The following is a 26,091-nucleotide window of genomic DNA, read 5'->3' on the forward strand; positions in this document are numbered from 1 at the left end:
AGGGGGCGCTTAAGCAAGTGGAGGAATATGCTGCTGCTGGAGATAAGAATAAAGCATGAGGACTGGACAGTGTGCAGGGAGCTGGAATTGAAGAACCAGGAGAAAGTCTTGAAAACCATTACATAAGTGAGCTGCATGGCAGCCTTCCAAGATAGCTATATGCACAGGTTCCCCTCCAGCCCTTTTGGAACCACATTCCCTCCTCACTGAGTTTTATAGCTTCCTCTCCCAAAGGCCCTAGATAGCAAGCGGGGAGGGGAAAAGTTAAAGGCAGCCTCACACAACCCCCAGGGATAGATTTTGAAGCAAAAGACTGTCTTGACAATTGTGATCACACACACAACCCTTCCTAAGCTCCTGCCATGAACTCTTTCTATCCCTGCTTGATTTTTTGAACAGTCTCTTCATTGCTTGTGTTGAAGTGGGAGGGAGGGGGAGAAAGGTTTACAAGCAAGTACACTGGTTGCAAGGGCACCTTGTTAAGAGCAATATGCATGACTAAAATCTGGCCGTTCATAAAATGGTCTTTCAAAGCCTCTCTGATTTGCAGTGCCCCTCGCTGTGCTCTCTTTATTGCCTTGGTGTCTGCCTACTCAAAAGTCACTGGCTAGGTGCTGTGCCTTAACCCCCCCATCCTGCCATACAAAACTTTCCCCTTAACTCTCTCAAATATTATTGAACACATGGCAGGCTGACATCACAATGGGAATGTTGTGTTCCCTGAGGTCTAAACTAGTCAGACTGCAGAACCTTCCCTTTAAATGCCCAAAAGCACACGCTGCCACCATTCTGCACTTGCTCTGCCTGTAGTTGAACTGCTCCTTACTTGGATCCAGACTTCATGAGTAAGAGGTAAACGTGGTTGCCAAGGATCACTATTGACATTTCAATGCTGCTGATGGTAATTTTTCAATTTGGGAAGAAAGTTCCAGCTTGCCGAAGAGGCAGGGGTTCTTAAAGATGCACGTATCATGCACCTTTCCCAATAGTCTCACACTGATGTCGGTGAAATAGCCCTTGTGATCCACCAGTGCTTACAGCAAGGCCAGAAGCCAGTGCGCTCCTGGCTCCACTTGCGGAGAGCCCCCTGCCCATCCCACGCTGCTGCCTCTGTATCAGCGTAAGCACTCAGATTGAAAACAAAACTTAGCAAAAACCTAAGGCATGAAAAGATGACATCACCTGTATCAGAGGCAGCAGCAGGGGTGGCAGGCGGAAGCCAGTCCACAAGGGTTTAAAAGACAGCATCCCAGGGAGCAGCCTGTCGAAGGGGAGCTCAGATGTGTGCTGTTTACCGGGAGCTCGCATTCAGGATGTGACCAAGAATCTTCCAAAAGTGATTATACCTTTGGATCTCTAGCCCTTCCTGCTTCTCCAAGTAGGAACTAACGATACGGCCAAGAATGACCTTGAGCGGGTCACAGCAGATTATGTAGCACTAGGAAGAAGGATCAAGGAATTTGAAGCACAAGTAGTGTTCTCATCCACCCTTCCAGTTGAAGGAAAAGTTCCGGGTAGGGATCGTCAAATTGGGGAAGTAAATGCATGGTTGCGCAAGTGGTGTCGAAGAGAAGGCTTTGGTTTCTTTGACCATGGCATTCTGTTCCGGGCACAAGGATTGTTAGGAAGAGATGGGATCCACCTAACCAAGAGAGGAAAGAGCATCTTTGCAGGCAGGCTTGCAAACCTAGTGAGGAGGACTTTAAACTAGGTTTGTTGAGGGACGGTGACCAAAGCCCTGAGGTAAGTGAGGAAGTCGGATACTGGGAAGAAACACAAGGAGGAACGAGCAACGAAGAAGGATCCCTGACTCGAATGGAGAAGGTAGGGCAGTCAGCTGGCTAAAGTGTTTGTACACAAATCCAAGAAGCCTGGGAAACAAACACAAAGAATTAGAAGCCCTGGCCCAGTAGAAGAACTATGATTTGATTGGAATAACGGAGACTTGGTGGGATGACTCGCATGATTGGAGCACTGTCACAGAAGGGTATAAACTGTTCAGGAAGAACAGGCAGGGGAGAAAAGGAGGAGGAGTTGTACTGTATGTAAGAGAGCAATATGATTGCTTGGAGCTCCAGTATTTAGAGGGGAAAAAAGACTGTTGAGAGGTCCATGGGTTAAGTTTAGAGGTGGAAGCAACAGGGGTGATGTTGTGATCTGCTATAGACCGCCGGATCAGGTGGATGAGGTAGATGAGGCTTTCTTTGGATGACTGAGAGAAGCTTCCAGATCGCAGGCCCTGGTTCTCATGGGCGACTTTAATCATGCTGACATCTGTTGGGAGACCAATACAGCTGTACACAGACAATCCAGGAAGTTTTTGGAGAATGTTGGGGATAAATTCTTGGTACAAGTGCTTAAGGAACTGACCATGGGCCATGTGCAGCTTGACCTGCTCCTCACAAACAGGGAGGAACTAGTAGGGGAAGTAGAGGTGGGTGACAACCTGGGAAGCAGCAATCATGAGATGGTAGATTTCAGGATCCTGACCAAAGGAAGAAAGGAGAGTAGAAAAATACACACCCTGGACTTCAGAAGAGCAGCCTTTAGCTCCCTCAGAGAACTGATGGGCAGGATTCCCTGGGAAGCTTACATAAAGGGGAAAAGAGTCCAGGAGAGCTGGCAGTATTTTAAAGAAGCCTTATTAAAGGCACAGGAAGAAACCATCCCGATGCGTAGCAAGAAAATCAAATATGGTAGGTGATTGGATTGGCTTACCGGGGACATCCTTGGTGAGCTTAAACACAAAAAGGAAGCTTATAAGAAGTGGAAACTTGAGCAGATGACTAGGGAGGAGTATAAATATATTGCTCAAGAATGCAGGGGAGTTACCAGGAAGGCGAAAGCGCAATTGGAATTGCAGCTAGCAAGGGATGCGAAGGGTAACAAAAAAGGTTTCTACAGGCATGTTAACAATAAGAGGATGATCAGAGAGGGTATGGGGCCCTTACTGGATGTGGGAGGTAACCTAATGGTCGATAATGTGGGAAAAGCTGAGGTATTCAATGCTTTCTTTGACTCTGTCTTCACGGACAAGGTCAGCTCCCAGGCAAATGCATTAGACAGCACAGTATGGGATGGAGGTGGACAGCCCTTGGTGGGGAAAGAACAAGTTAGGAACTATTTAGAAAAGCTAAACATACACAAATCCATGGGCCCGGATTTAATGCATCCAAGGGTACTGAGGGAGTTGGCAAACGTCACTGAGGAGCCTTTGGCCATTATCTTTGAAAACTCGTGGAGATCAGGAGAGATCCCAGATGATTGGAAAAAGGAAAATGTAGTGCCAATCTTTTAAAAAGGGAAGGAGGACAATCCAGGGAACTACAGATCAGTCAGCCTTACCTCAGTCCCCGGAAAAATCATGGAGGGGATCCTCAAGGAATCCATTTTGAAGCACTTAGAAGAGGGGAAAGTGATCAGGAATAGTCAGCATGGATTCACGAAGGGCAAGTCATGCCTGACCAATCTGATTAGCTTCTATGATGAGGTAACTGGCTCTGTGGACGTGGGTAAGTCAGTGGATGTGCCATGCCTTGACTTTAGCAAAGATTCTGATACAGTCTCCCACAATATTCTTGCCAGCAAGTTAAGGGAATATGGATTGGATAAATGGACTGTAAGATGGATAGAAAGCTGGCTAGCTTGTCGGGCCCAACAGATAGTCATCAATGGCTCGATGTCAGGTTGGTGGTCGGTTTCTAGTGGAGTGCCCCATGGTTCAGTTCTAGGACCAGTTTTGTTCAACATTGTGACAGGGTTCACTCACCAACTGTAGCACCCCTGGCAGTCTGTCCACGGAATTAGCTCCTTCTGGTGTCAGGGGACCTTCCCTCCAGCAGTGTTTCCCCCTTTTCTTTCAAGCCGCGGCGTCCTCTTCAGGACACTGCCCTCCAGCAATGCCCACGTCAGTCTCTGAGCCCCCCTTCCAGGGGAAGTTGTTATTGTTTCCTCAGCAGGCCTTACTCCAGGCCCTGCAGTCTGGGGGTTTGTTTGGCCAGGGCTCCCCTAGCCTTGCCTTGCCTCCCCAGCCCTGCCCTACCTCTAGGGAGTCTCCTCCTCCCCTAGCGGCCAGGCTCTCACAGCCCCTCCTGCACAGGAGCAGCAGCCCATCATTTTATATGGTTTCCAGCTGGGGCCAAACTCCCAGACCCTGCTTCAGGCCAGGGTTTGCTCTTAAAGGGCCAGTGCAGGACAAAGGCCCTGTGTCAAACATCTTTATTAATGACCTGGATGAGGGGATGGATTGCTCCCTCAGCAAGTTTGCGGATGACACTAAGCTGGGGGTGAGGTAGATATGCTAGAGGGCAGGGATAGGGTCCAGAGTGACTGGACAGATTAGAGGATTGGGCAAAAAGAAATCTGATGAGGTTCAACAAGGACAAGTGTAGAGTCCTGCACTTGGGACGGAAGAATCCTAAGCATTGTTACAGGCTGGGGACTGAATGGCTAAGTAGCAATTCTGCAGAAAAGGACCTGGGGATTACAGTGGATGAGAAGCTGGATATGAGTCAAAAGTGTGCCCTTGTAGCCAAGAAAGCTAGTGGCATATTAGGGTGCATTATGAGGAGCACTGCCAGCAGATCCAGAGAAATGATTATTCCCTTTTATTCGGCTCTGATGAGGCCACATCTGGAGTATTGATTCTAGTTCTGGGGCCCCATTATAGAAAGGATGTGGACGCATTGGAGAGGGTCCAAAGGAGGGTGACCAAAATGATTAGGGGGCTGGAGCACAAAACCTATGAGGAGAGACTGAGGGATTTGGGTTTGTTTAGTCTGCAGAAGAGAAGGGTGAGGAGGGATTTGATAGCAGCCTTCAACTTCCTGAAGGGAGGTTCCAAAGAGGATGGAGAAAGGCTGTTCACAGTAGTGACAGATGGCAGAACAAGGAGAAATGGTCTCAAGTTATGGTGGGAGAGGTCCAGGTTGGATATTAGGAAAAACTATTTCACTAGGAGAGTGGTGAAGCACTGGAATGGGTTACCTAGAGAGGTGGTGGAATCTCCATCCCTAGATGTTTTTAAGTCTCGGCTTGACAAAGCCCTGGCCGTGTTGATTTAGTTGGGATTGGTCCTGCCCTGGGCAGGGGGCTGGACTTGGTGACCTCCTGAGGTCTCTTCCATCTCTATGATTCTCTGACTGCTGCCATCCTGCGCTGCTGCCTCTGAAATAGAGGAGGCAACATGGGGTAGTAGACGGGGTCCCCTAGGTGCTCTTTATTGAAAACTCAGACCAGCGGGCTGGGACTGAGCCAATTTGCCAGTCTAAGATTTAAATGCAAACCACAGCGGGGGAGAGGGGGGATGGCAGCAGAGAGGAAGAGCTGTGTAGTTAACCAGGATTATTAACCGATAAGCAATTGTTTATCAGTTAAACTGTTAGCCAATTAGCTGCTAACATCCCTATTGAGAAGTATCCCTTGTGGTTTATGTACTCTTTGGCAAGGTGGTCAGGTGCCATGATAGATGGAACGCACATCCCTATCACTCCATCAGTTTGGGAACCCTATCATTGCAAAGCCCTTCACTGCGTCCTCAATGATTCCCAGATTCACTCCCTTCCATAGCAGAAGGGTATTGACTGCCTTGGCTACTTGGATCACAACAGCCCCCACGGTAGAAATCCCCATTTCAAATTGACTCCCAACTGAGCGGTAGCAGTTTGGCATTGCAAGCTTCCACTGGGCAATTGCCATTCACTTCTCCACTGTCAGAGCATGTCTCATTTGGATATTATTGCACTTCAAGGGTGAAGAAAGCAATTCTCAAGCTTCCACAAAAATGGCCTTATGCATGCAAAAGCTTTGCAGCCACTGACGACTGTCCCATACCTGCATAACTATGGAGGTCCCACCAGTCTGTGCTTGTCTGATGGCACCAGAACCGGCATTCCACTGTGTCCAAAGGATTGAATGCTGGCAGCATTTGCCAGTGGTTCAACTCAAGTTCTTTGCAAGAGTATGTTCATGGCCTCCCAAGATTCTTCCTTGTTCCAGTGGACTCTGGATATGCTCTGGATCCACTCTAGCATACAACTACAATAATGCTTTGATGCTCAACAGGATCCACAATAGATTTCACACTTATGCTGCTATGGCAGTTGCATGCATAATCAGTGAAAAAAGGGCACAAAAAGACTGTTTGCTGTTGCTTTCAAGCCGGGGGTGAGGGAGGATACAAGTGCATTATGGGAAACTGACACCACATACCCAGAACCACCTGCTGTGCAGTTCTGGCGCCAGAATGCACTGGGAGCATAACATAGAATGCAAAGTGGCACAGGAACTGTTTGATATCAACGTTGACGGTAGCCACCCCAATGAGGATACACTACTGCGAACCATGTTAAATTCTTGAGCACAGTGGGGACATACCTTCCAATTTTACAAAATCAGGTGCTAAAAAGCAACCTTCATAAACTCAACCTCATCTTATAATGCATACATAGCCTTAAAAGCCCGATTCAAATCCCTTCCTGCATCCTCTATATTCCCTGGTAATACTTATAGGATGGGCATAACGGCTGCCTAAGAGTGTTACGAAGATTCGAGTATCAGGCAAGTTGTCCCGTAAGGTAAAATTAAATGGATTCTGCTGTGCTGATGGATTAAGAGAGACCTGGCAAAAAGTATGGAGGAGGGAGCTGTACTACCAAATATAAGCACTCAGACTGGAAACAAAACTCAGCAAAAACCTGAGGCAAGAAAAGGTGACATCACAGCCATGAGTCATTCAAAATGGCACAAGAAACTAGCCATTCACCCACTAAATTACAGTATTAGAGAGGTTGAGGACTCACCAGACTGAGCAAGCCATGGGAGTTGGAGAGAGGGGAAGCATTTAGGTTGGTACCTGGAGGTATAACTAGGAAGAATGGGATGATATTAAGAAAGGGAGACATAGGAAGAATATCAGTCTGCCCAACTATATTCCATGCAACAGAAGGTTTGGAGTCTTCTCCAATGGGGATATTAGGACTAGGGCCAGCCCTAGGTCTCAGGGAATATATCATAGGGAACAATCCTGCCCTCCACCCTGAGACAGAACCTAGTAGAGTTTTTCCTAGGATTTCTTGGTGGTAGACAGAGCTGAGGACACATGAAGGAACCAAAGGAGATCTCTACTCACTCGTTGTGTCTCTCCCTTCTTGTTTCAGGTACCTCAGCATAGCACTCATACTCCATTTGTTCCCATAATCCTCCACTTCAGGGTCATCACAGCTAAAACAAAGCAAGGGTCACACAACTGGCCAGTGCCTCAAGATCACCACTCTGACATTTGAAAACCATATTTAGCTGCATTAATACAAATATGTTCCCCCATCCTGGTATGAATTTGATTCCACCGCCAAGAACTCAAGTCCATCTTCTCATCTCTTAGGCAATTCTAAGTACCTGACATAGTCCCCACTCTTCTTGTTGACGCTGTAGTTGGTCAGATGCATGAACTGGTTTTTAATGTTCTTGATTCCCTGGTCATATCTCACAGTTGCAAACCTGAAAATAAGGACAAAAACCTCAAGCTACACTTTCTGCAGAAGGTAAGCAGCTTGCTAGATGAGACTTACTAGGCAGATACATGTGTAATTGCAGCAACTGAATTAAGAAACTTAAACCATCTAATGCAAACCACAATGGAAAAATTGCAGTCCATTTCTCAGGGCTGTATCAAGTCTTGTTTCCAGTGTCCCAAAGGACGGGACTCCCATGCCTTCCTGCAAGAGATTATTTCACAGCCCAACACAATATATCCCCATGTCAAAAAGTTTTGCTTATAGTCAGTTGAACTGATCATCATTTAATCTCATCCCACTTCTCCCTCCTAGTTGGAGATACTACTCCTAAATCTCTCCTCCCCAGCCTGGAGTTTATTATGGAAGTGTTGGTAGCAAGTCTGTATTAAAGGTGTGCACTTAAAGCAGGGATCCAATCTCTTATGCATACACTGTTTATCATTCTGAAAATGACATTCCTAACACAGAGTACAGAATTACCTATTTATATGAATTTACAGCTAAGGTTTGGTCTACATATTGGTATAACTGTTTTGTAGAGGTTAGAAAATCCATACTCTTAAGTAACAGTTATACCAGTCTACCTTGGTGAAGGCAGCACAATGTCTATGGAGAGCTTCTCCAATCAACATAACTGTTGCCTCTCTGAGAGATAGAGTGTCTATACCAATGGGAGAAGCTCTCCTGTTGGCATATATAGTGTCTTCACTAAGTGCTACAGCTACATCTCTTCAGCACTAAGTGTACACAAGCCCTAAAACATTATTAGGACTTAAAATTAATAAAAATAAGCAATTTAAGAAACATATTACTTGTCATTAGTCTTTTTCTGGACCTCTAATCAGAACAGACTCTTCACACTCCATGAACAGTTAACACACTGAAATCGTGTCTAAGTTAGATTGGTTTAGTGATTGTTCTTATGGAGCTTGAAAGGCGTAACATGCAACTTGATGGCATTTCTCAGGGTAGGTGTAATGCAATAATCTTTGAACACTCCATCTGATCAATTCCAAATTTTAGGGAACCCTCTTGATTTTGATAAAAATTGGAAAAACCAAAAGGAGGAAAACAGGGGTCACAATGAGCAGAGCGACCAGATCCAACCGCCTCTGTAAGTGTTAGCTGATGACCGTCATTAACTCACTTCAGCATAATACCCATCATTTTAGCCCTTCCCATCCCTTCAACAGTTTTAATAAGTCTTGACACCATGAGCAAGAAAAGGATAAGAAAGTGAATGAATATGGCTAGTTCTACACTAAAAAGTTAGGTCAACCCAGCATGTGAAAAAGTCACATCCCTAAGCAACACAGTTGATCTGACCTAACCCCATGTGTAGACAATGCTAGATCAATGAAAGAATTCTTCTGTCAACCTAGTTACCACTTCTTGTGGAGCTGGATTAACTACACAATTTGGATTCTGTTGTTGTAGTGAGTGGCTAAAATGAAGCATCATAGCTGCAGCCTTTCTAGTGAACACATCACCTAAGCAAGGTGAGTGTAAGGCAGAGGCACTCAGAGCCCCAGGATCAGGGGACAGTGGGAGGGTTCCTGAAATATAAGGGAACAGGGTGATTTTTTTTTTTTTTAAAAAAAGCGGTTTAAAAAATAGAAAATCTGATGGTTTAAATCAGATTTGTTTTTAAAAATCAATTTCGCATTTAAAAATAACAGTTATAATGAAATCTTATCACAAATATTCTACACATACATTTAGTCTTATAAAATGGTTCTAGACTGTCCAGCCTAACAACTAGCTCTTGTTTCTTGAAAGTTCTGGGTCTTCCATTTCTGTTTCTCAGCAGACTGACATGCACAGACACAAGCTGGATATGATTGTTTTTGTTCTGTGCTTATACAGTGGTGGCCTTGGGCCAAACACAGAAGACTTAGTTAAGACATTGTCTAAAGACAGAGCGACTACATATAGGAAAGCATGGAGGCAGCATAGAAAGGAACAGTGGAGTGGACTGGAAAGGAAAAGGGAAGACATTCAGCACACACACAGCTTCCTATATTCCCCCACACTTTTCCAAAGAATCACCCAGAATCTATGACAATATAAAAGAGCCCGTTTCTGGGAATGTTTTAAATAAATTAATTCTCAGAGTAAAAAAGGAAAACATGTCAAGTATAAGCAGCACAAGATGATGTTGCAAACATAAGGAAAACTGCTTGTTGGGAGAAAATTATGTGGCTGAAGATGTGGCTATGTCTGAAGAACAATGTGGATCAATTTTGCAAATGCATCAGTCTTCAAGACTCTCTATGCTTTTTAGTACAAGTGTGATTAGCAAGCAAATTCCTAAGCTGTGCTCATTGGATGCTGCTAGGAAAAAGTTTAGCTTAGCTAATCCTTATGGCTTGTTTAATTGGTTAACTAGGTTTAGCATCTATCACCCAAGTATACAGTACAGAAAACTGCAGTAAGAAATATCTAGAGATGCCACTAAATGTCATTTTCTTATTTTATATTACATAATTCATGCCCCTTATTTTGGAATATCATGCTCACCGACCATAATAGCAATGCTGTAAGTCTGTTCCCTATTTTACTTTAGCATAACTCAACTTTCCCAAAATTAAGTGCACTCTAAGCATAGTAACTTGGAATCAAATCTGCATCAAAAGGACAGTGGAAGCAGGGAAAATGAAAGCTAGTTGTAGACATTTTAAGCACATCATACATAAGTGTTCTAAGGACTTATCTGTTAGTGATAACATTTGAAAGAGTTTGACAGCTATCATCTGACAACTCCTGAGACTGCTGCAATTGCAAGTGTGAAACATTTAAGATTTAGTTTAAAAATATAAGTGTGCTACTATGTTTATGTGTATGATTTAGTTCTTACCATTCCCAATTCATCTGCAGTTTGAACCAGGTAGAGTATTATGTACTATTTCCTAAATTAATTATTTTTTTAAATCGGATTATCTAAACAAAACTACACAAAGAATACCCTCTTTGAGGGTAAAATGCTGTCCAGAGGTATAAAGTAATATGTTTTAGTGATCAGATTTACACCATTGTTTGAAGAAACATGTGAAGAAATATCAGTGGGAAACATGATTTAAAATCAATTATTTTTTTTCTTGGCAATTTAAATTACCTTGATTTAAATCAATCCACCCTACAAGGGAACAGGAAAGTCACATAGGGAGCTTGAAGTAAGGGAAATGGAGGAATGTAACAAGCCCTTTGTATATGCTTGGCCTAAAGAAGCAACAAAGCAAGCCACTATTAATAAAACTAAAAAGCCTTGCCGCCCCCTGTAACTTTTCATAGGTGAAAGCTGCTTTCAAAGGCTGAAGGATACCAGGGTCTACTACTGAGAATTCTTGAAGAGTTGTCCTCTTTCAAAATTCTGCATGTTTTGTTAGTCTTTAAGGTGCTGCTAGACGATTTGTTGGTTTTTTAACTTTCAAAATGGCTGCCATCTCCCATTCTTCTCATTGTGACTGCCCTTAGTTGGTGGAAATTTTGACAAGGGTGTCTCACTGTCAGTGGGACTGAATGTCAACACTATGTAAAAACTATATAACCATGATTAAGGCATTTTAGGGTTTGTGGACCCAGATTAGTTTAAATTGTTAAAACTTAGTTTTCCCTTATTTTTCTCCCCCTCGTGGTATCACTCCAGGTCTGAGTTCCAGTGCCTGCTGAAGGATAAACATTCATTTATAAAGAATAGCAAGGTGGAAGTTACCATCATAAAAGTTCAGATGTAATCCATGCAGAAGAATCTGGCTAGCTTTAACTACAGAGGAAGTTGGAAAATCCTGTAGTAGGGCAGAGTTAAGATTGAATCAATGTCCTTGGGTGTATATCCATATTTTAACATAACTGGATTTCATATGTTTAACCCCAGTTACAGATTTTCTAGATTTAACGCATTTGGGATAATTACATTAAAGAAGTTGTATTTTACCCTAAATTATGGATACGTACTCTTTACCTTAACTCCATTTTATGTCTAGGACTATTCCTCCAACTCTTTGATTATATTGACAGCTTATGTCCAAATATCACAGTTTAATGATAGAAATGTTGCATTATACTAGTGTCTTTCACACAGAGGGATCTCAAAGTGTATATACAGAGCTGTAGTGCAAGAATCTCTCTCCCCCACTGAAATGAAGAGACGCATGACAGTGGGTGAAATCAACCTATTTACCTGAAAATAAAGGAGGATTGTAATAGAATGGAATTGTCCTGGCTGGAACACGGCGAGCACACAAAGGTTATTATAACAACTCTTTCAATTGTGACCCCAGGTATTTTTCTGCAAGATCCAAAGTACAGATCAGAGAGGGGTAAACTATGGCCCACAGGCAATATCTGGCTTGTTGGACCCTTCAGTCTGGCCCCTGAGCTCCTGCTAGGGAGCAGGTCAAGACAGCCTTACCAGGAAGAGCCAGTCCAACTCCCAGGCAGCACAGCACTTGGACCCCCACTCCTTCTATTCTGCCTCCCCCCCCCCCCCCAGTTTCAGCTTCCCCCAGCATCTGGGCGGCACAGCTGCAGCACCACCAACCCTCGTGCTCCAGGAGGCATGTTCAGAGGGTGGGAGGTCGGATGGGGGCATGGATAGTCCATGGCTAGCTGTTTGGGAACCTCCCCCAGCATTCCCTACCAAGTACTGTACTCCATACAATTTTTTTACCCAATGTGATTCTTAGGCATCCAACAGCAGAAGGGATCACTGTGATCATCTAATCTGAACTCCTGTGTAACACAGGCCATGAAGATTCCCCAAAAATAATTTAGAGCATAGCTTTTAAAAGTAGATTTATAAAAACAAAATGAATGGAGAAAAAAAATCAACCAAGACATTTGGTAAATTGTGCTAACTGCTAATTACTGTCAATGTTAAAAGTTTATACTTTCTTTCCAGCCTGAATTCGTCTAGCTTCAGCATCCAGCCATTGGACATGTTGCACCTTTCTCTGATATACTGAAGAGCCCATCATCAAATATTTGTTTCCCCCATGTAGATACTTACAGAGCATAATCAAGTCACCCCTTAACCTTCCTTTTGTTAAACTAAGAATTAGTTTTGTGAGCATCAGTAAGGCAGTGGTCTCCAACCATTTTTTACCCAAGACTACTTTTTCAGTTTAAGGACAACTCAAGATCTACCCCACCCCTTCTCTGAAGCCCCAGCCTACTCACTCCATGTCCTCCGTCCCCCCATCCACCACCCCACTCACAATGAGCTGGCGCAGTTCTTGGCCAATGGACACTGTGGGGGCCAGCAGATGGGGGTACAGGCTCTGGGCTAGAGCCAAGGGGTTTGTAGTGTGGGAGGGGCCACCAGGCTGAGCCTTGGGCAGAGACTCCCTCCTGTACCCAGAGCAACAGGTACAAGCTATAGGAAGAAGTTTGGGTGCAGGATGGAACAGGGACTGAGGATGCAGGAGGAAGTATAGGGAACTGGCTCCAGGAAGCTGCAGGTTGGGTAGTGGAAGAGAAATGTTGGTTCAGCATAGCTGGGTCTGCAGTACTAATGCCACTTCTTGTCTTAACACTGGAGAGCCATTCAGAACTTGCCCACTGAAGGGGGCAATCACTTACCTCAAATGGCCCAGCCTCAGTCACACACTGCTCTCAAAAGGGGTCAATGTACCCCTGTAGCAGGCACGTGGCTCCACACACTAACTCCTCTCTGCAGTCACCAGCCGTGCAGTTCCCATAGCCACAGTTCCCAAGCCACAAGGGACATGGGGATGGTGACTGCAGGTAGAAGCAGCACTCAGAGACCTCGGTCCTTCTCCCTCCCCCAAGACACAGGGAAGTGCTAGTTGCTTCTGGGAGTGGCATGGGACCTGGGCAGCCCTGTTACCCCAGAGATTGTGACCAACTAGAAGAGTCTCCAGAATCAGCCAGTCAATCATGACCACCAGTTAGATGTCTAAGGCATGTTTGCTAATCCTTTAGATCATTCTTTTGGCTTTTCTCTTAATCCTGACTTATCAGCATTGTTGATGTCAGAAATGAATACAATACTGCAGGAGTGGTAGCACCAGTGACAAACCCAAATCTAACAAATACAGATAAAATTAGGGAACTATTGAGTTAGAGAAGCTATTTGTGCATGTAGGATTGCACCGGCCCTTCTGACCATAGCATTGGGCACTTGGTGAATCAGCTAAGTGCAAAACTATTACAACTTTCAGTTCTTTTTCAGAGTCATTGTTCCCAGGATAGAGCATCCCTGTCCCAATCTTGTAATTAGTGATGTTGAAAAGTGGTTAATTAGATAACCATGTAACCACAGATAATCTCAGCAGTTACAGTTACATGCTGGGGACTCTGCAGTATAAAGCTTATACTTTCCACTTCCAGGGAGCCAGCTGCCACCCTGTGCTGCAGGCTCCAATACAGAACTAAGAGATGCAGGATGAAGGGTGGTATCTAAGGGCATGTCTACACTAGGAAATTATTTCGAAATGACTTATTTCAAAAGAATAACTCACAAAATGATTATTTCAAAATAGTGTGTCCACACTACAGTGAAGCCTTTAAATTAGTCTGAGGCAGGCTCCCTTAATGCAGACATGCTACCTCAACTTAGAGCCCCAGGAAACACTGGGGAGTAATTACTTTGAATGACTTTGTGGAGTAGTTATTTCAAAATAGCAGCAGTGGGGCACCCACACTACCGCTATTTTGAAATAACTAGGAGTTATTCCTTGTGGAAAGCAGGAGTTACTTCGAAATAAACAGCCCCTTATTTCAAAATAACTGGCTTGGTAGTGTGGATGCTCCACTAAACCAGGGCTCAGTAACCTCAAAGAGTGGCAACCTTACAAGTCAGGAATGATATGTAACTTGCTTGTACCTGTATATAAAGTGGTGTCTTCGAACTGCTGTCTTTGTCCAGCTTAGGGGAAAAGGGATGGATTCCTGTGTCACTGAATGAGCTGACTACTTGTGCAAGTAGTCAACACAACACACAGGATTGAGCACACACTCACAGCCAAATAGTTATCATCACTGATGGAGCAGGAAACCTGTCAGGACACCACACCTATCTTCCTACCTGCCTCATAGTTTTCAGGTTTTATATAGCTCCAAGTCCTATAACCCCAGGCTACGTCTACACTGGCCCCTTTTTCGAAAGGGGCATGCTAATTTTAAACTTCGGAATAGGGAAATCCGCGGGGGATTTAAATATCCCCCGCGGGATTTAAATAAAGATGCCCGCCGCTTTTTTCCGGCTTGGGGAAAAGCCGGAAAAAAGCGTCTAGACTGGCCCGATCCTCCGGAATAAAGCCCTATTCTGGAGGATCTCTTATTCCTACTTCACACACTGCCTCTGCCCCCAGCACAATTTCCCAGCATTTATAATACATCCAAGACTATCCATCCTCTCAAACTTGAAACCAAAATCTAACATATGAAGTAAGGAACCATGGGTGTGGGAGGGTTAACATAGCTTGACTGCAGGGAGAGAGGGGAGTGTGCTTTTCCATGGCTGATATGCTGAATGGGAATGCCTAGGAAAGGATTACGGGAATGATCCTCAGCCCTCTACTGCAGGAATTCATTATGGTCCCTAAACAGCTAGGGCCTGCCAGATAGGGGTTATTTGAATTGGGGTAGGGAGGGGAAGGCCGGGCTGCTGCAGCAGACTCTGGCCACAGCATATCCTGTGAGGTAATGTGAATTCCTTGGCTCCCACGGAGTACCTGAATTCTTTGGAAACCACAGGAATCCAGCACAGGAAAAAAAGGTAAATATCCCAGTGGAGCCAGTGATAATTAACAAGCAGGGATACTCAAGGAGGGGGCACTATAGGCTAGAGTTCAGTGAACTCAGATGGCAGGAAAGCAGCCCACTGTCAGACATTATGAGGCTCCGCCAACAGCTCAAGCATTTCGGGAACTCTCATGTCGTTCTAGAGAAGAGTACACATTCACCTCCCTCTCAGCTGCAGCTCCTTGGGCCTTTCTCAAGCACATTTGGTTTTCAGCTCAATTTGTTGCTTTACAATAAAATTTTTCTCTGTTTCAGTGAAAGTCAGGCTACAAAGTTCCTGCTGGGCTGGAATCCTTCCAGTGTTTCAGGCCCAGAAATGGAGCAGACTAAAAAACAGATTCAGATAGCAAAGACCAAGTTTAAAACAAAACTAAAAAAGGAAACATCAAAAACAACCATTGTTCATCAACCCTCCTATGGTCACAGTAGCAAAGCACACTCTTCACAAAGTCACCATGCATGACGGGGCACACACAGAAAGGGAAGTCCCAGAAAAAAGGATTCAGGCTCCTTTCCAATAATACACTAAACAGAAGTGAAAACGGAAAGGTACAGAATGAAGCTTTTCCACTTTGTAGGCTATGAGCAGTAGAAGACATTCAAACCCTAATTGTGACCCCCTTAAGAGCCATGCCAAGCAGTGCAAGCACAAGGTTCTGGCTGAACGGGGATTAAAAACAAAAAACAAAAACAGAATTAAAAACTAACCAGCCAATTTCACAGCAGATCAGAGGAAGCTGAAGTACATGGATATGCAGTTCCATTGGAAACAAGGACATTTAAAAAAATTAATTTTCTGATATCTCTTTGAATACCCACCATTGGTTATAGCTCTTGTCTAGAGTAAGATGCAAGGTGTGCTTTGTTTGAACATGTTAGCTAATAAGTAGTCAGAAGTCTGCAGCAGATCTAGCTCCCTCTACCCGCTCCCAGGCTTTAACTATCCAAGATCAGAAGTTTTTCTAGACATGTTCTCACTCATCCAGAAATCACTGGGTGAAATTCTATGCCCATATGTAACAGATTAGACTGAATCAGGCGTGCTAGAAATCATTTTAATAATCATGTAACTGCAACAATTCTTAGCAGTTACACGGTTATTCAATTATCCCCCAGGGGCAAGACCAGCAACTAGTGCACTCCTGGCTCCACTCCCGGCTCCACTCCCATGGAGCTTCTACTCCACACTGCAGCCTCTGTATGAGAGGCGCAGTGCAAGGTGGGAGGGGAGCCCGTTTAAAAAAAAAAAAAAAAAAATCTGCTCCATATGTGGACTGGCTCCCACCTGCCACCCTGTGCTGCTGCCTCTGTATCAGAGGCAGCAGCAAGGGGTGGCAGGTGGCTCCCCTGCACACTCTTCATTTAAAACTCAGATCAGTGGACTGGGACTCGGCCAGCCCACCAGTATGAGTTTTTAATGCAGAGCACATGTGCGGAAGGGGGGGGGGGGCGCGTTGTGGTTAACTGGGACTGGTAACCAATAAGCAATCTCTTATCAGTTAACCGAGTAGCCATTAACATCCCTAGATGAAATCAGAGGTTCTCAAACTGTGGGTCAGGACCCCAAAGTGAGTCACCACCCTATTTTAATGGGGTTGCAAGGCTGGTGTTGGACTTGCTGGGGCCCAGGGCCAAAGTCCAAGTCCTTACCTCACAGGCCCATGGTTAGTTGCCCCCCTGCCCTCTCTCCAATCCAGGTTAGAACTGAAGCCTCAATTTTGCCCTGCCCCGCTCCCCACAGATTGTGTAGTAAATGTTGTTGTTAGACAGGTTTCAGAATTGCAGCGCAGTGAAGCTTAAGAACCAATGCACTAGATCATCACGGATTCCTTCTTGTCTTAAATCTTAATTCTAATCAGTTTAGCACATATTAAAAGCACTGTCCCTTGACTAAATTTAAAAACCTAATGTATTAGCTAACGTGTTCTAATGACACTTAAATTAAATCTGGACAGCGTGGCATACCCCAAGCGGTTTCACACTAGAGAAACCTTCATCTTATTTCAGGCCCCAACAGAGAACAGAAAGATCACCAATTCAATATGATTAGTGAACTTTCCTTCATAGAAGGGACACAGGACTGAAATAGTGGTCTGTTATGGATTAGGAACAGTGACAGAGCTGGCAGCTGGGCAAGACCAGAATAGCAGGGGGTACTGCATGGCAAGATAAGGTGCAGTGTTAGAGCTGTTTAAGGCTGTCAGACCTGGTGTTGCTCAGAAAACTGAAGTCTGTTTCAGTGGCCTAAGTTTCCACCCCACAAAAACTTCCTCTGAGGAAAAAAGACTCTTTTGTGTTCTGCTCTGTGTCCAGCACCTCAGCTCAGGACTCTCTGAATTCTGCCCAACACTCACTATTCCATGCATGAAAAAAGGGCTTCTTCCTCAGTTAAAGAGTTTCAAGAAGGTTCAAAAGCCTGAACAACAACAAAGGCTTCACCACTGGATCCCTCACTGTTTCCTATGCCTCCCTTCCCCTCCCCACAATTTCACATAGATGGGAACACAGAGCAATGTAGCATCAGAGCTTAAACCTACTTTCTCGGTTCTATAACCTCACTTCCAACCCTACATCACCACCTGTCAAGTCTGGCTGTACACCCGAAGCAGACACAGGGAGGTTTCTACTCAAGCACCCAGTCACCAGCTGATGCATACTATTCAGCTCCTCCTCATATCCTATGGAGCCTTCACATGTTCTCATTGTCAGTAGCTCCTCCCTATCAGGAGACTTCAGCACTACTGAATGAGTCATGCACCTCTAGGACTCCCTGAGGCCTGGCATGAGGTACATGCTGGCTTTCAGTGAGAAAGAGCAGAAGCTGCAAGAGAGCCAATGCAGGTAAATACAAGGACATGTTTTGGAGACTATCCAGGCTTTTGGAAAAACTGCAGAATTCAGGTTCAGTGTCACTGTTCCAGTGAGCATGAGGAGGACCTAAACTTCCCTCCTAAACCTGCTTCCACACATACAACAAAGTCCTCCCTCCCTGCCTCCCCCCCGCATTATATCTATATCACATCACTCCCCAGATCTCCAAGGAGCTCGGCCACACCTTGCTTCCACCCATAGACACTGAAGCTTATACACTGGAGGAAAAACCCAGTCTCCATTCACAGCCACAAATGCTGAACCCTTTTCCTTCAGTCTAAGGTTGTCCCAGCCTTAGCCAAAGTACCTATAGTCTAATCCCTTAAAAGGGGTCTCTCTCTAGGCATTTATTCCACATTAGGGAAACAAACCAAGAAGCTGGTGCTCTAAGATCCTACCCTCTATGTCAAGGCACACAATTCCAGAACAAGAGGAAAAACATTACAAGAAACTGAAAACAGCAAAGGTTGATAGTGACACCTGGAGGCCACACATAGGAGGGAGAAAAAAAATCTATTCTGATTTCCGCAATCTTAACCCCCATTACAAGACTGACGCTGCTTCTGCTCCATCCAATTGATGGGTGAGGAAGCTGATAGGAATAGGCTTATTCCTGTAATTTAGAAGTACTCCACATAACTCACAGTGGAGTTTAATCAACCGTTGAGCAGCAGCAAAGCTATGGGTCACTCTACAGGAGTGTTTCTTAAACTGTGTTCCGTGGTACAGTAGTGTGCCACAAGGCAGTTGGAGGTGTGCTGCGAAGAACAACAGTTCAAAATGGCCACCCTTAAAGGGGCAAGCGACTTTTGTTTTGGCTCAATAAAAAATCCTTGGTGTTCTTCATAAAAAAAAAAAAAATTGTTTGGTGTTCCTCGGTATTAAAAAGTTTAAAAAACGCTGCTCTACAGGGAGTCAGGCTAGTTCCCTGACTAGGGTAACTAGGGATGTGATGCTAAAGGTAAATTTAGAAGCAATTCCACAACCATGTATCAGGTATCCTGTGACTGATGAAATTATAGGTCTACAAGAGACCTGGCCTTTGAGTAACAGCATGCAAATGTTCCACAATACCCCATACTAGACAGACTGTCCTCCTCTTACATTAGCTCATTCTCAAGGAGGTAGGAATGTGGGAGCAAAGAAAGAACAGTTACTTACTCTATAGTAACTGTAGTTCAAGATGGACTGTCTACACAGATTTCACTCAAGAAAAATTCTTTTTGGCCATTAGAAGTCCATTTAGTGGTCATGTCTGTGCCTTTGCAATCTCCTATCTGAGGGCACAAATGGGAGGATGGACCCAGCTGCCTTAGTTTATTTAACAATACAAAAGTTCACAGGGGTAGAGCGCCCCATCAGCAGATGAAGGTGAGTTGTGAAATCTATGTGGACAACACAAAGAGCCACAGTTGCTGTGGAAAAAGTAGCCCTTTTCAGCAGTTGCCAATGCAGATTTCCCCTCCCGGTGACTAACAAGCAGTTGTTTATTTGCTTATAGGCAGGTAGGAATACTGCTTAAATAGTGACTGCAAGACAATTCTACCAATATTAGCATTTAATCTCGGGCTCATATATGGTAATACTACTCAAACAAGCATCTTATGGTGGCCTGAGTCCTACTGGAAAGAGTGTTGATATGGCCTGGCTAACTCACAGCAAGTTCTTACATAGTCTGAGATCCACTTGGAGTAACCTCTGACTGTCAGAAAATGCAACCAATAGTGTGGATGGGTTCCCAAATTACCTAATTCTTTCCAAATAAAAAGAATGCCCTCATCTTTAGTCAGGGTTAGAGCAAGGCTTAAGAAAGAATAAAGAGGTGAATGGACTGATTTACCCAGAACTCAGACAAGACTGGGCAGAAACTTAGGATATGTCTACACTACAGTGCTATTTCAAATTAACTTAATTCAAAATAGTTAATTCAAAATAACACATCTAGACACAAAAACTATTTCGAAATAGCATTTTGCTATTTCAAAATAGCAAATCCACACTGAGTGGACCCTGAAGTTAAGGCTGGCCGGAACCAGTGCCGGCAGGGCATCAGGTTAGGACCTATTGTGTGGGGCTGCTGTCTGAGGCTAACTGAGCTCCGTGCTTAAAGGACCCTACCCCCACCCCGGACAGACAGTTCTCAGGGTTCCCCGCTTGTCTACCTCGATGAGGGACAGCAAAGCAGTCCTCTCGGAGTGCCCTGAGCGCCCGAACTTGAGACACCACAGCACTCATCCACATGGAGCCAGAGCTGCCCCTGGGCATGCCGGTGCGTCTCGTGGGGTCGTTGCCATGAGCCTGGCTGCACTTGCTGCAGGCTGCCATCCGGGGGGGGGGGTGCATCGGGGGGCTGTCAGGATCCAGGAGGCCTTGAGAGAGAGCGTCCACCCCGAGGAGCCCTCAGAGCCTCGCCGGTCCTTCCCACCGGTGGCTCATGCCCCATTCCTCCCTCATGTCCTTCCACTTGCCCCCCCCTGGCCCCCCTTCCTGATGTCAAATAAAAGACACGTATATTCAAAAATAGAAACTGGGTTTATTGAACAAAACTGGGGGGGGGGGGGGATGGACCTCTGGGAAGACTGGGAAAAGGCAGTGGGAGAGAGGTGGGGGAAACCTGGGAGGAGGGAGCTGGAAGGGGGAAGCAAGGGGAAGGGGAAGCTCAGGGGCTCACCGGACCAACCTGTCTTTCATGCTAACCTGCTCCTGGGTTCGCATGTGGCTTTTGGTGGCCAGGCTGGCAGCTATCGTGCCATAGATGGCCGCATTCCTCTGTCTAGGGCTGAGATCATGGAAGTTGGGGGCATCCCCCCAAACCTGAATAAGGTCCATGATCTTCACCCTGGATCAGGAAGGCGCCCGCCTTCTCCAGCCCGTCAGGCTCCTGGGAGCTGACAGACTGCTTCTGGGGAGTGGTGTAGGGCTGCCAGTGGCTTACTGGCTCATGTTTTGGGGCCACTGGGTCAGGGCCACTGCTGGCTCTGGGCTGGCAGGCTTGGAGCTGGCACAGGCACTGTGGCCAGGGTCTACCCCTTTAATGGCTCCAGGGCTGGGGGAGAGGAGAGAAAGTTTTCCTGGTTGTGCCCAGAGTGGCCACCAGGGCTCCCTGAGAAGGGCTGGAGACCCCCTATTTCGAATTAAGTGTCTACACAGCACTTAATTTGAAATAGCTATTTCGAATTTGGCATAACTCCTCATGGAATGAGGTTTACCAAATTCGAAATAAGTGCTCCACTATTTCGAATTTATTTCAAAATAACAGTTTGGCTGTGTAGACACTATTAAAGTTAATTTGAAATACCTGCTGTTATTTCGAATTAACTTTGTAGTGTAGACATACCCTTAGAGAGATCTAAGGAGAACCCTTTTCTTGTGAAATACTTCACATGGGGGATCTGACATAAAACGCTCAATTTCCCCATCCTTCCTATGTGAGTAACATCAGTGAAAAATCATTTTCCTAGCAGCCAGCCATTAGACAGGAAGCAGAATACTAAATACTCAGAGGGGACACATCAATCCTGCCAGTACCATATTAAGTGCCATATTAAGACAGGGGGACAGGGTTTTCAAACCACAGGGAAAAACATGCAGGAGAATCTTCATTAACTGCCACCGGAGGGTGTGAACAGAGGCGACCAATTAGGAGATATACGAAGCCCACAAACCATGCGACCCCCGCACCATTCCAGGGGAGGGCCAGGACAAAGCTCCCTCCACCTTAGGCCCTGTCCCTCCTCTGTCCCCTCTTTGCCCTTGTCTCTTCTTGCAACTGATGTGACTGTGGTGTCTGGCACCACAGTGAGGGGGCCATCCCCATATACACTCTCCGGCAGTAGTGGGGCGGGGGAGGTGGAGGGGGGGAAGGGGAAGAGAAGCAACAAGGCCCCAGCTTGCTCTGCTTCCCCCACCGCTGCCAGTGAGTGCATTGTGTGGAAGGAACTCCTACTGTGGGTACCAGGCTCTCCCGCTCATCTCCTAAGCTGCCCAGAGACTCTGGCCAGGCCGGCTCCTGCCCGGCCCCTTGCTCATTCTGCCCATGACATTGTGGACATGTGCGCCCCCTCAAACATCATCCCTGGATAGGGAAAACGTGTCCACAGATAAGGGATCAATTTGCAGATATTACTACAGGTTGAACCTCTCTTAACCAGGACTCTCTGGTCTGGTAACATCCCTAGTCTGGAAGGACCACGATGTTCAGGACCAGTGAGTCCGGTGGAGGGCTAATGGCTGGTGAGGCCATGAGGCAGAGGTGCTGCTCAGCGAGGTTGTAGCCCAAGCAGGGTTGCTGCTTGGTGGCACAGCTGAACCCCAGCATGGCAGCTGCCTCGGGGGGCTGGGAGCCCAGCAGTGGGGCTGTGCACCTTGGACCCAGGAGCCGTGTGCAGAGGTGCCAGCGGCAGGGTGTGGGGAGGCAATTGGGAGGTTAGTAGCCAAGCTATGGCTGAGGGAACCAGGAGGGGGGCAGAAACAACCTTCCCTGATCTGGCCAAGTCCCTCATCTAGAACCAGTCAGGTCCCCAGAGTGCCAGACCAGGAAGGTTCAATCTGGTACAGACTGTACTTTCCATTAGCTCAGTTTGAGCCAGATTGCTTCAGGGTTAGCAGCTAGTTCAGAATAGCTAAGGACTAGTGCCAAGAAGCCCATACAGAACACTTCTTTCATTAAGCTGTATACTTATATCTGGTCAAAGATTTCCTGCTCTGGACAGAACAGTCCGAACCTGAGCAGTACAGTTTCTCTCATCAGAAGCTAGGAACACACAGTCATAGGGTACACTGGTCCTGGTAGCTTTGATGTGCCCTCCTTCTCATCTCTCCCTACCTGCCCAGATCACACGGGACCCTCTGAAATATTTAGCTCTGTTTCTGAAAGCCAGCATTCACCACTGTATCCAGAGCTAGGTCTCTCACTGAAGAGACATTTAGCTTCCTCAGTAAGTGGAGGTTGAAAGTGGAGAAAAATAACACACTCCTGTGCAGGAGCATTAAATCCTAGCACCAATGCTGTTGTCATCCTAATGAGTCAGTGAACATACTTTCACTTGCCTCAGAAGATTAATTCAGTTTCTTCCAGAAACTGATAAAACAGATGGCTGATCTCCAGTACGTCCCTCTAGAGACTGTAGAATAGACTCATAGAAGCGTAGGACTAGAAGGGATCTCATTTGGTAATAGAGTCCAGTTCCCTCTCCTGAGGCAGGACTAAGTATTATCCAAAAGTTTACTTGATATAACTTAAGGGAAGTTGGCTGTGCCAGTTAGTGACTGTCTACTGTAACGTGCCAGATGGATGTGACACACACCAGCATCAGGATACTAACTTTAAGAAAGCAGATAGAAGATAACAGGGCTCTGAATATTTTGATTAGCACCCCATACATGGCACCAGTAGGAGGCCCAACCAGTGTGTGGGGCAAGGGTGGGCAAAAATCCAGCTCATGAACCAAAGCCAGCCCACTAAACTGGTATATTTGGCCCACCACCACCCCACAGGCCAGTGGCTCCCTACCTTCTGCATCCCTGCACTCTGCTCAAAGCAGCAGGCTACAGGGACCATATGCTTTGCACACGGCATGACTCTAGACCAAGGGAGTACTTAGTGCACCGCCCCCACCTTTAGCAATCTTGCAGCTCCCACTGGCCATTGCAGCTGTCTGGGTTTTTCCACGTTCAGCATTCTCAGAAACATGTCAAGTGGACAGCTGCACCTGCAGCACAGGCAATACATCAAGTACATGGCCCCTGCAGCAGGCTACTCTGAGCAGCTTGCGGGAGCGTGGAAAACAGGAAGCCTGCCTGAGTCCCACTGAGCTGCTGGCCGGAAGCCTCCTAGGTAAGCACATCCCAGCCAGAGCTTGCCTCTGATGCTCCAGCACCTCCCACCATCCAACCCTCTGCTCCTCTCCTAAACGCCTGACCCAGGTCACAACCCAAACCTTCTGCATCCCTTGCTTCTGCACTCATACCCCCTCCCACAGCACCAAGCCCCTGCACTCCTGCCCCAGGTCAGAATCTTCTGCTGCACCTGTACCACCTCCAAGACCCTGCACCCTCTCCTCCATTAAGACCATAAAAGAGTGTGGCCCTTAACCCCTTACCAAATTCTTAGAGTGCCCCCCCTGTAGCCAGACACAAAACCCCATCTTGTTTTTCCACGAGCCCCATCTTGTTTTACCCCCCCCCAGAGAGCAAGAGAAAGGCAGTCAGCCTTTGATGCCCTGGGAACACAGGTTTGCTACCTGTCCCTGACTCTACCATAAACAGAAACCAGACAGTAAATGGGCTAGCTGATGACCCGGGGCCTCCCGTCGCCCTGATGGCTAGTACCAGTAATTGACACGCCTGCACTGTCCCAGAGAGGAATCTTCGCCCATCACATACTAGAGGTGCCCATTGTCTGCATTTTCCCAGGTGTAAATTATGCTTTGCACCCTTCGTGGGAAACTTGGCATTCAAAGCCATTTTTCCTTAATGGCCACTTGAGCCCAGGAAGAAGCCTACATGACCCAAGGGGTATAAAAGAGGTTCAGCAGCCCACCCTATTTGAGCTCCAATCATCTATACCTGCTGGCAGGTATTGATTGTCTCCCGAGGTCTGTGGGACGCCCAACCTCGCCCTACTTCTTCCCGAGGGATTGAGAGAAAGACGCTGGCCACACCAAGTCTGGAACGCAGGGGTGAGAATATATACCTGCTATGTGTCTATTTTGCATGCATTTAATAAGAGCTCAGAGAACCAAAGGGTTTCATGGTACCTGTAAGTAACTTATTAGTGTAATTTCTGTCCTGTCCTTTGTAGTGTCTGTGTTATCTGTAACACAGTAGTAGCATTTAACAGCTAAATTTACCCTGTAACAATAAAATAGTAACTGTTTAAGCTTTAACCTGACTCCTTCAGTTGCTGTAACAGAACCAAGCACAATTTAAAAGAACTTCAGCCGGTCATAAGGGACTCACTGCCCTGACCGTCGGCTGACACCCCCCCCCCCCCATCAAAAGTTACTGCTCACTCCTTGTCTGGATTCATTGCTGGCATAATTCTCCTTCCTGCCTCTACCAGACATAAGTGGAGATGTACTGGACAGATGAAGCCTTTCGAAGGCAGTTGCCTGGAAGCTCATCTCACCAGGGCACTGAAGGAGAGGGACAGACCCATATATTAGAAGGTCTTCGCAGCATGGGAGTCTAAGGAAGTCTGCACCGACTTCTCCAGCATGAGAAACCTTCAGCCTCACCTCTTTCCCCCTCACTCTTGGTGCACCTGGAGAAGTAAACAGCATGTGGAACATTCCAAGATGTCCCTCTCAAAGGCACATCAGGCACTGACAGCATCCTTCACTGATCAATAATCACAAAAGGGACAGAGCTTAAACACTGGGGACTTTAGCCTCTGCCGTGATCCAAGAACCCCTAGATGTGGAAGGAACTAAGAGCAGCTAGGGGAGAAAATGAAGCTTGACATAAAATGCTAAAAATTTATTGTTGCTTTTTTAAAAGTGTATACGCATATATTGCAACTGGCAAAAGGAAACAACTAATTCTTGCTCACTAATGAGCTTAAGGAAGAAATGGAATCTGATTGCTTAAAAGAAGACAGTACCAAGGCTCCACATTGCAGCCACAGATAGCCAGAAGGAATTGAGAAGTGATTGAGTCCACTTTGCCTGGGAGTAGTAGGAAGGAAGGGTACCAGGCATGACCACAACTGACACTAGCCAAAAAGAATCAGATCTGATCTCAAGTGCATGGAGTGCAGGTGTACCGAGAATGGAATCTGTGTGGACTATCGCTCCAAGAATTTGCTTTATCAAGGCTTTTCCCATAAGCAAATAATTAAAATCAGTGATTTCCTTTCTGCTGTTACTCAAAAGCAATCAAAGCATGAGGGGAAAATACAGCATCACTAAATACCTACAACTGAAATCTTATGGAGCTC

General features: G+C 45.9%; 1 protein-coding gene across 13 annotated transcripts in view; it reads right to left on the reverse strand.

Annotated features, from left to right (window-relative positions):
• TTLL5 (tubulin tyrosine ligase like 5) overlaps positions 1-26,091 on the reverse strand; it is a 280,508-nt gene that overhangs the window by 235,673 nt on the left and 18,744 nt on the right. For 12 of the 13 annotated variants that reach the window (XR_012903377.1, XM_075926843.1, XM_075926842.1 and 9 more), the window contains 2 exons: positions 7,396-7,497; positions 7,130-7,221 (listed from right to left, as the gene is read on the reverse strand). Coding sequence is in view for 12 of the 13 variants with exons in the window: in XM_075926843.1 (XP_075782958.1) it covers positions 7,130-7,221; positions 7,396-7,497 (194 nt within the window). In the remaining variant the exon portion in view is untranslated. Of the gene's footprint in view, positions 1-6,800; positions 6,866-7,129; positions 7,222-7,395; positions 7,503-26,091 lie in introns of those variants that run through there. The other variant, XM_075926849.1, reaches the window with a different exon arrangement.

Source organism: Pelodiscus sinensis, chromosome 4 (assembly GCF_049634645.1).
Source record: "Pelodiscus sinensis isolate JC-2024 chromosome 4, ASM4963464v1, whole genome shotgun sequence".
NCBI classification, from domain to species: domain Eukaryota; kingdom Metazoa; phylum Chordata; order Testudines; family Trionychidae; genus Pelodiscus; species Pelodiscus sinensis.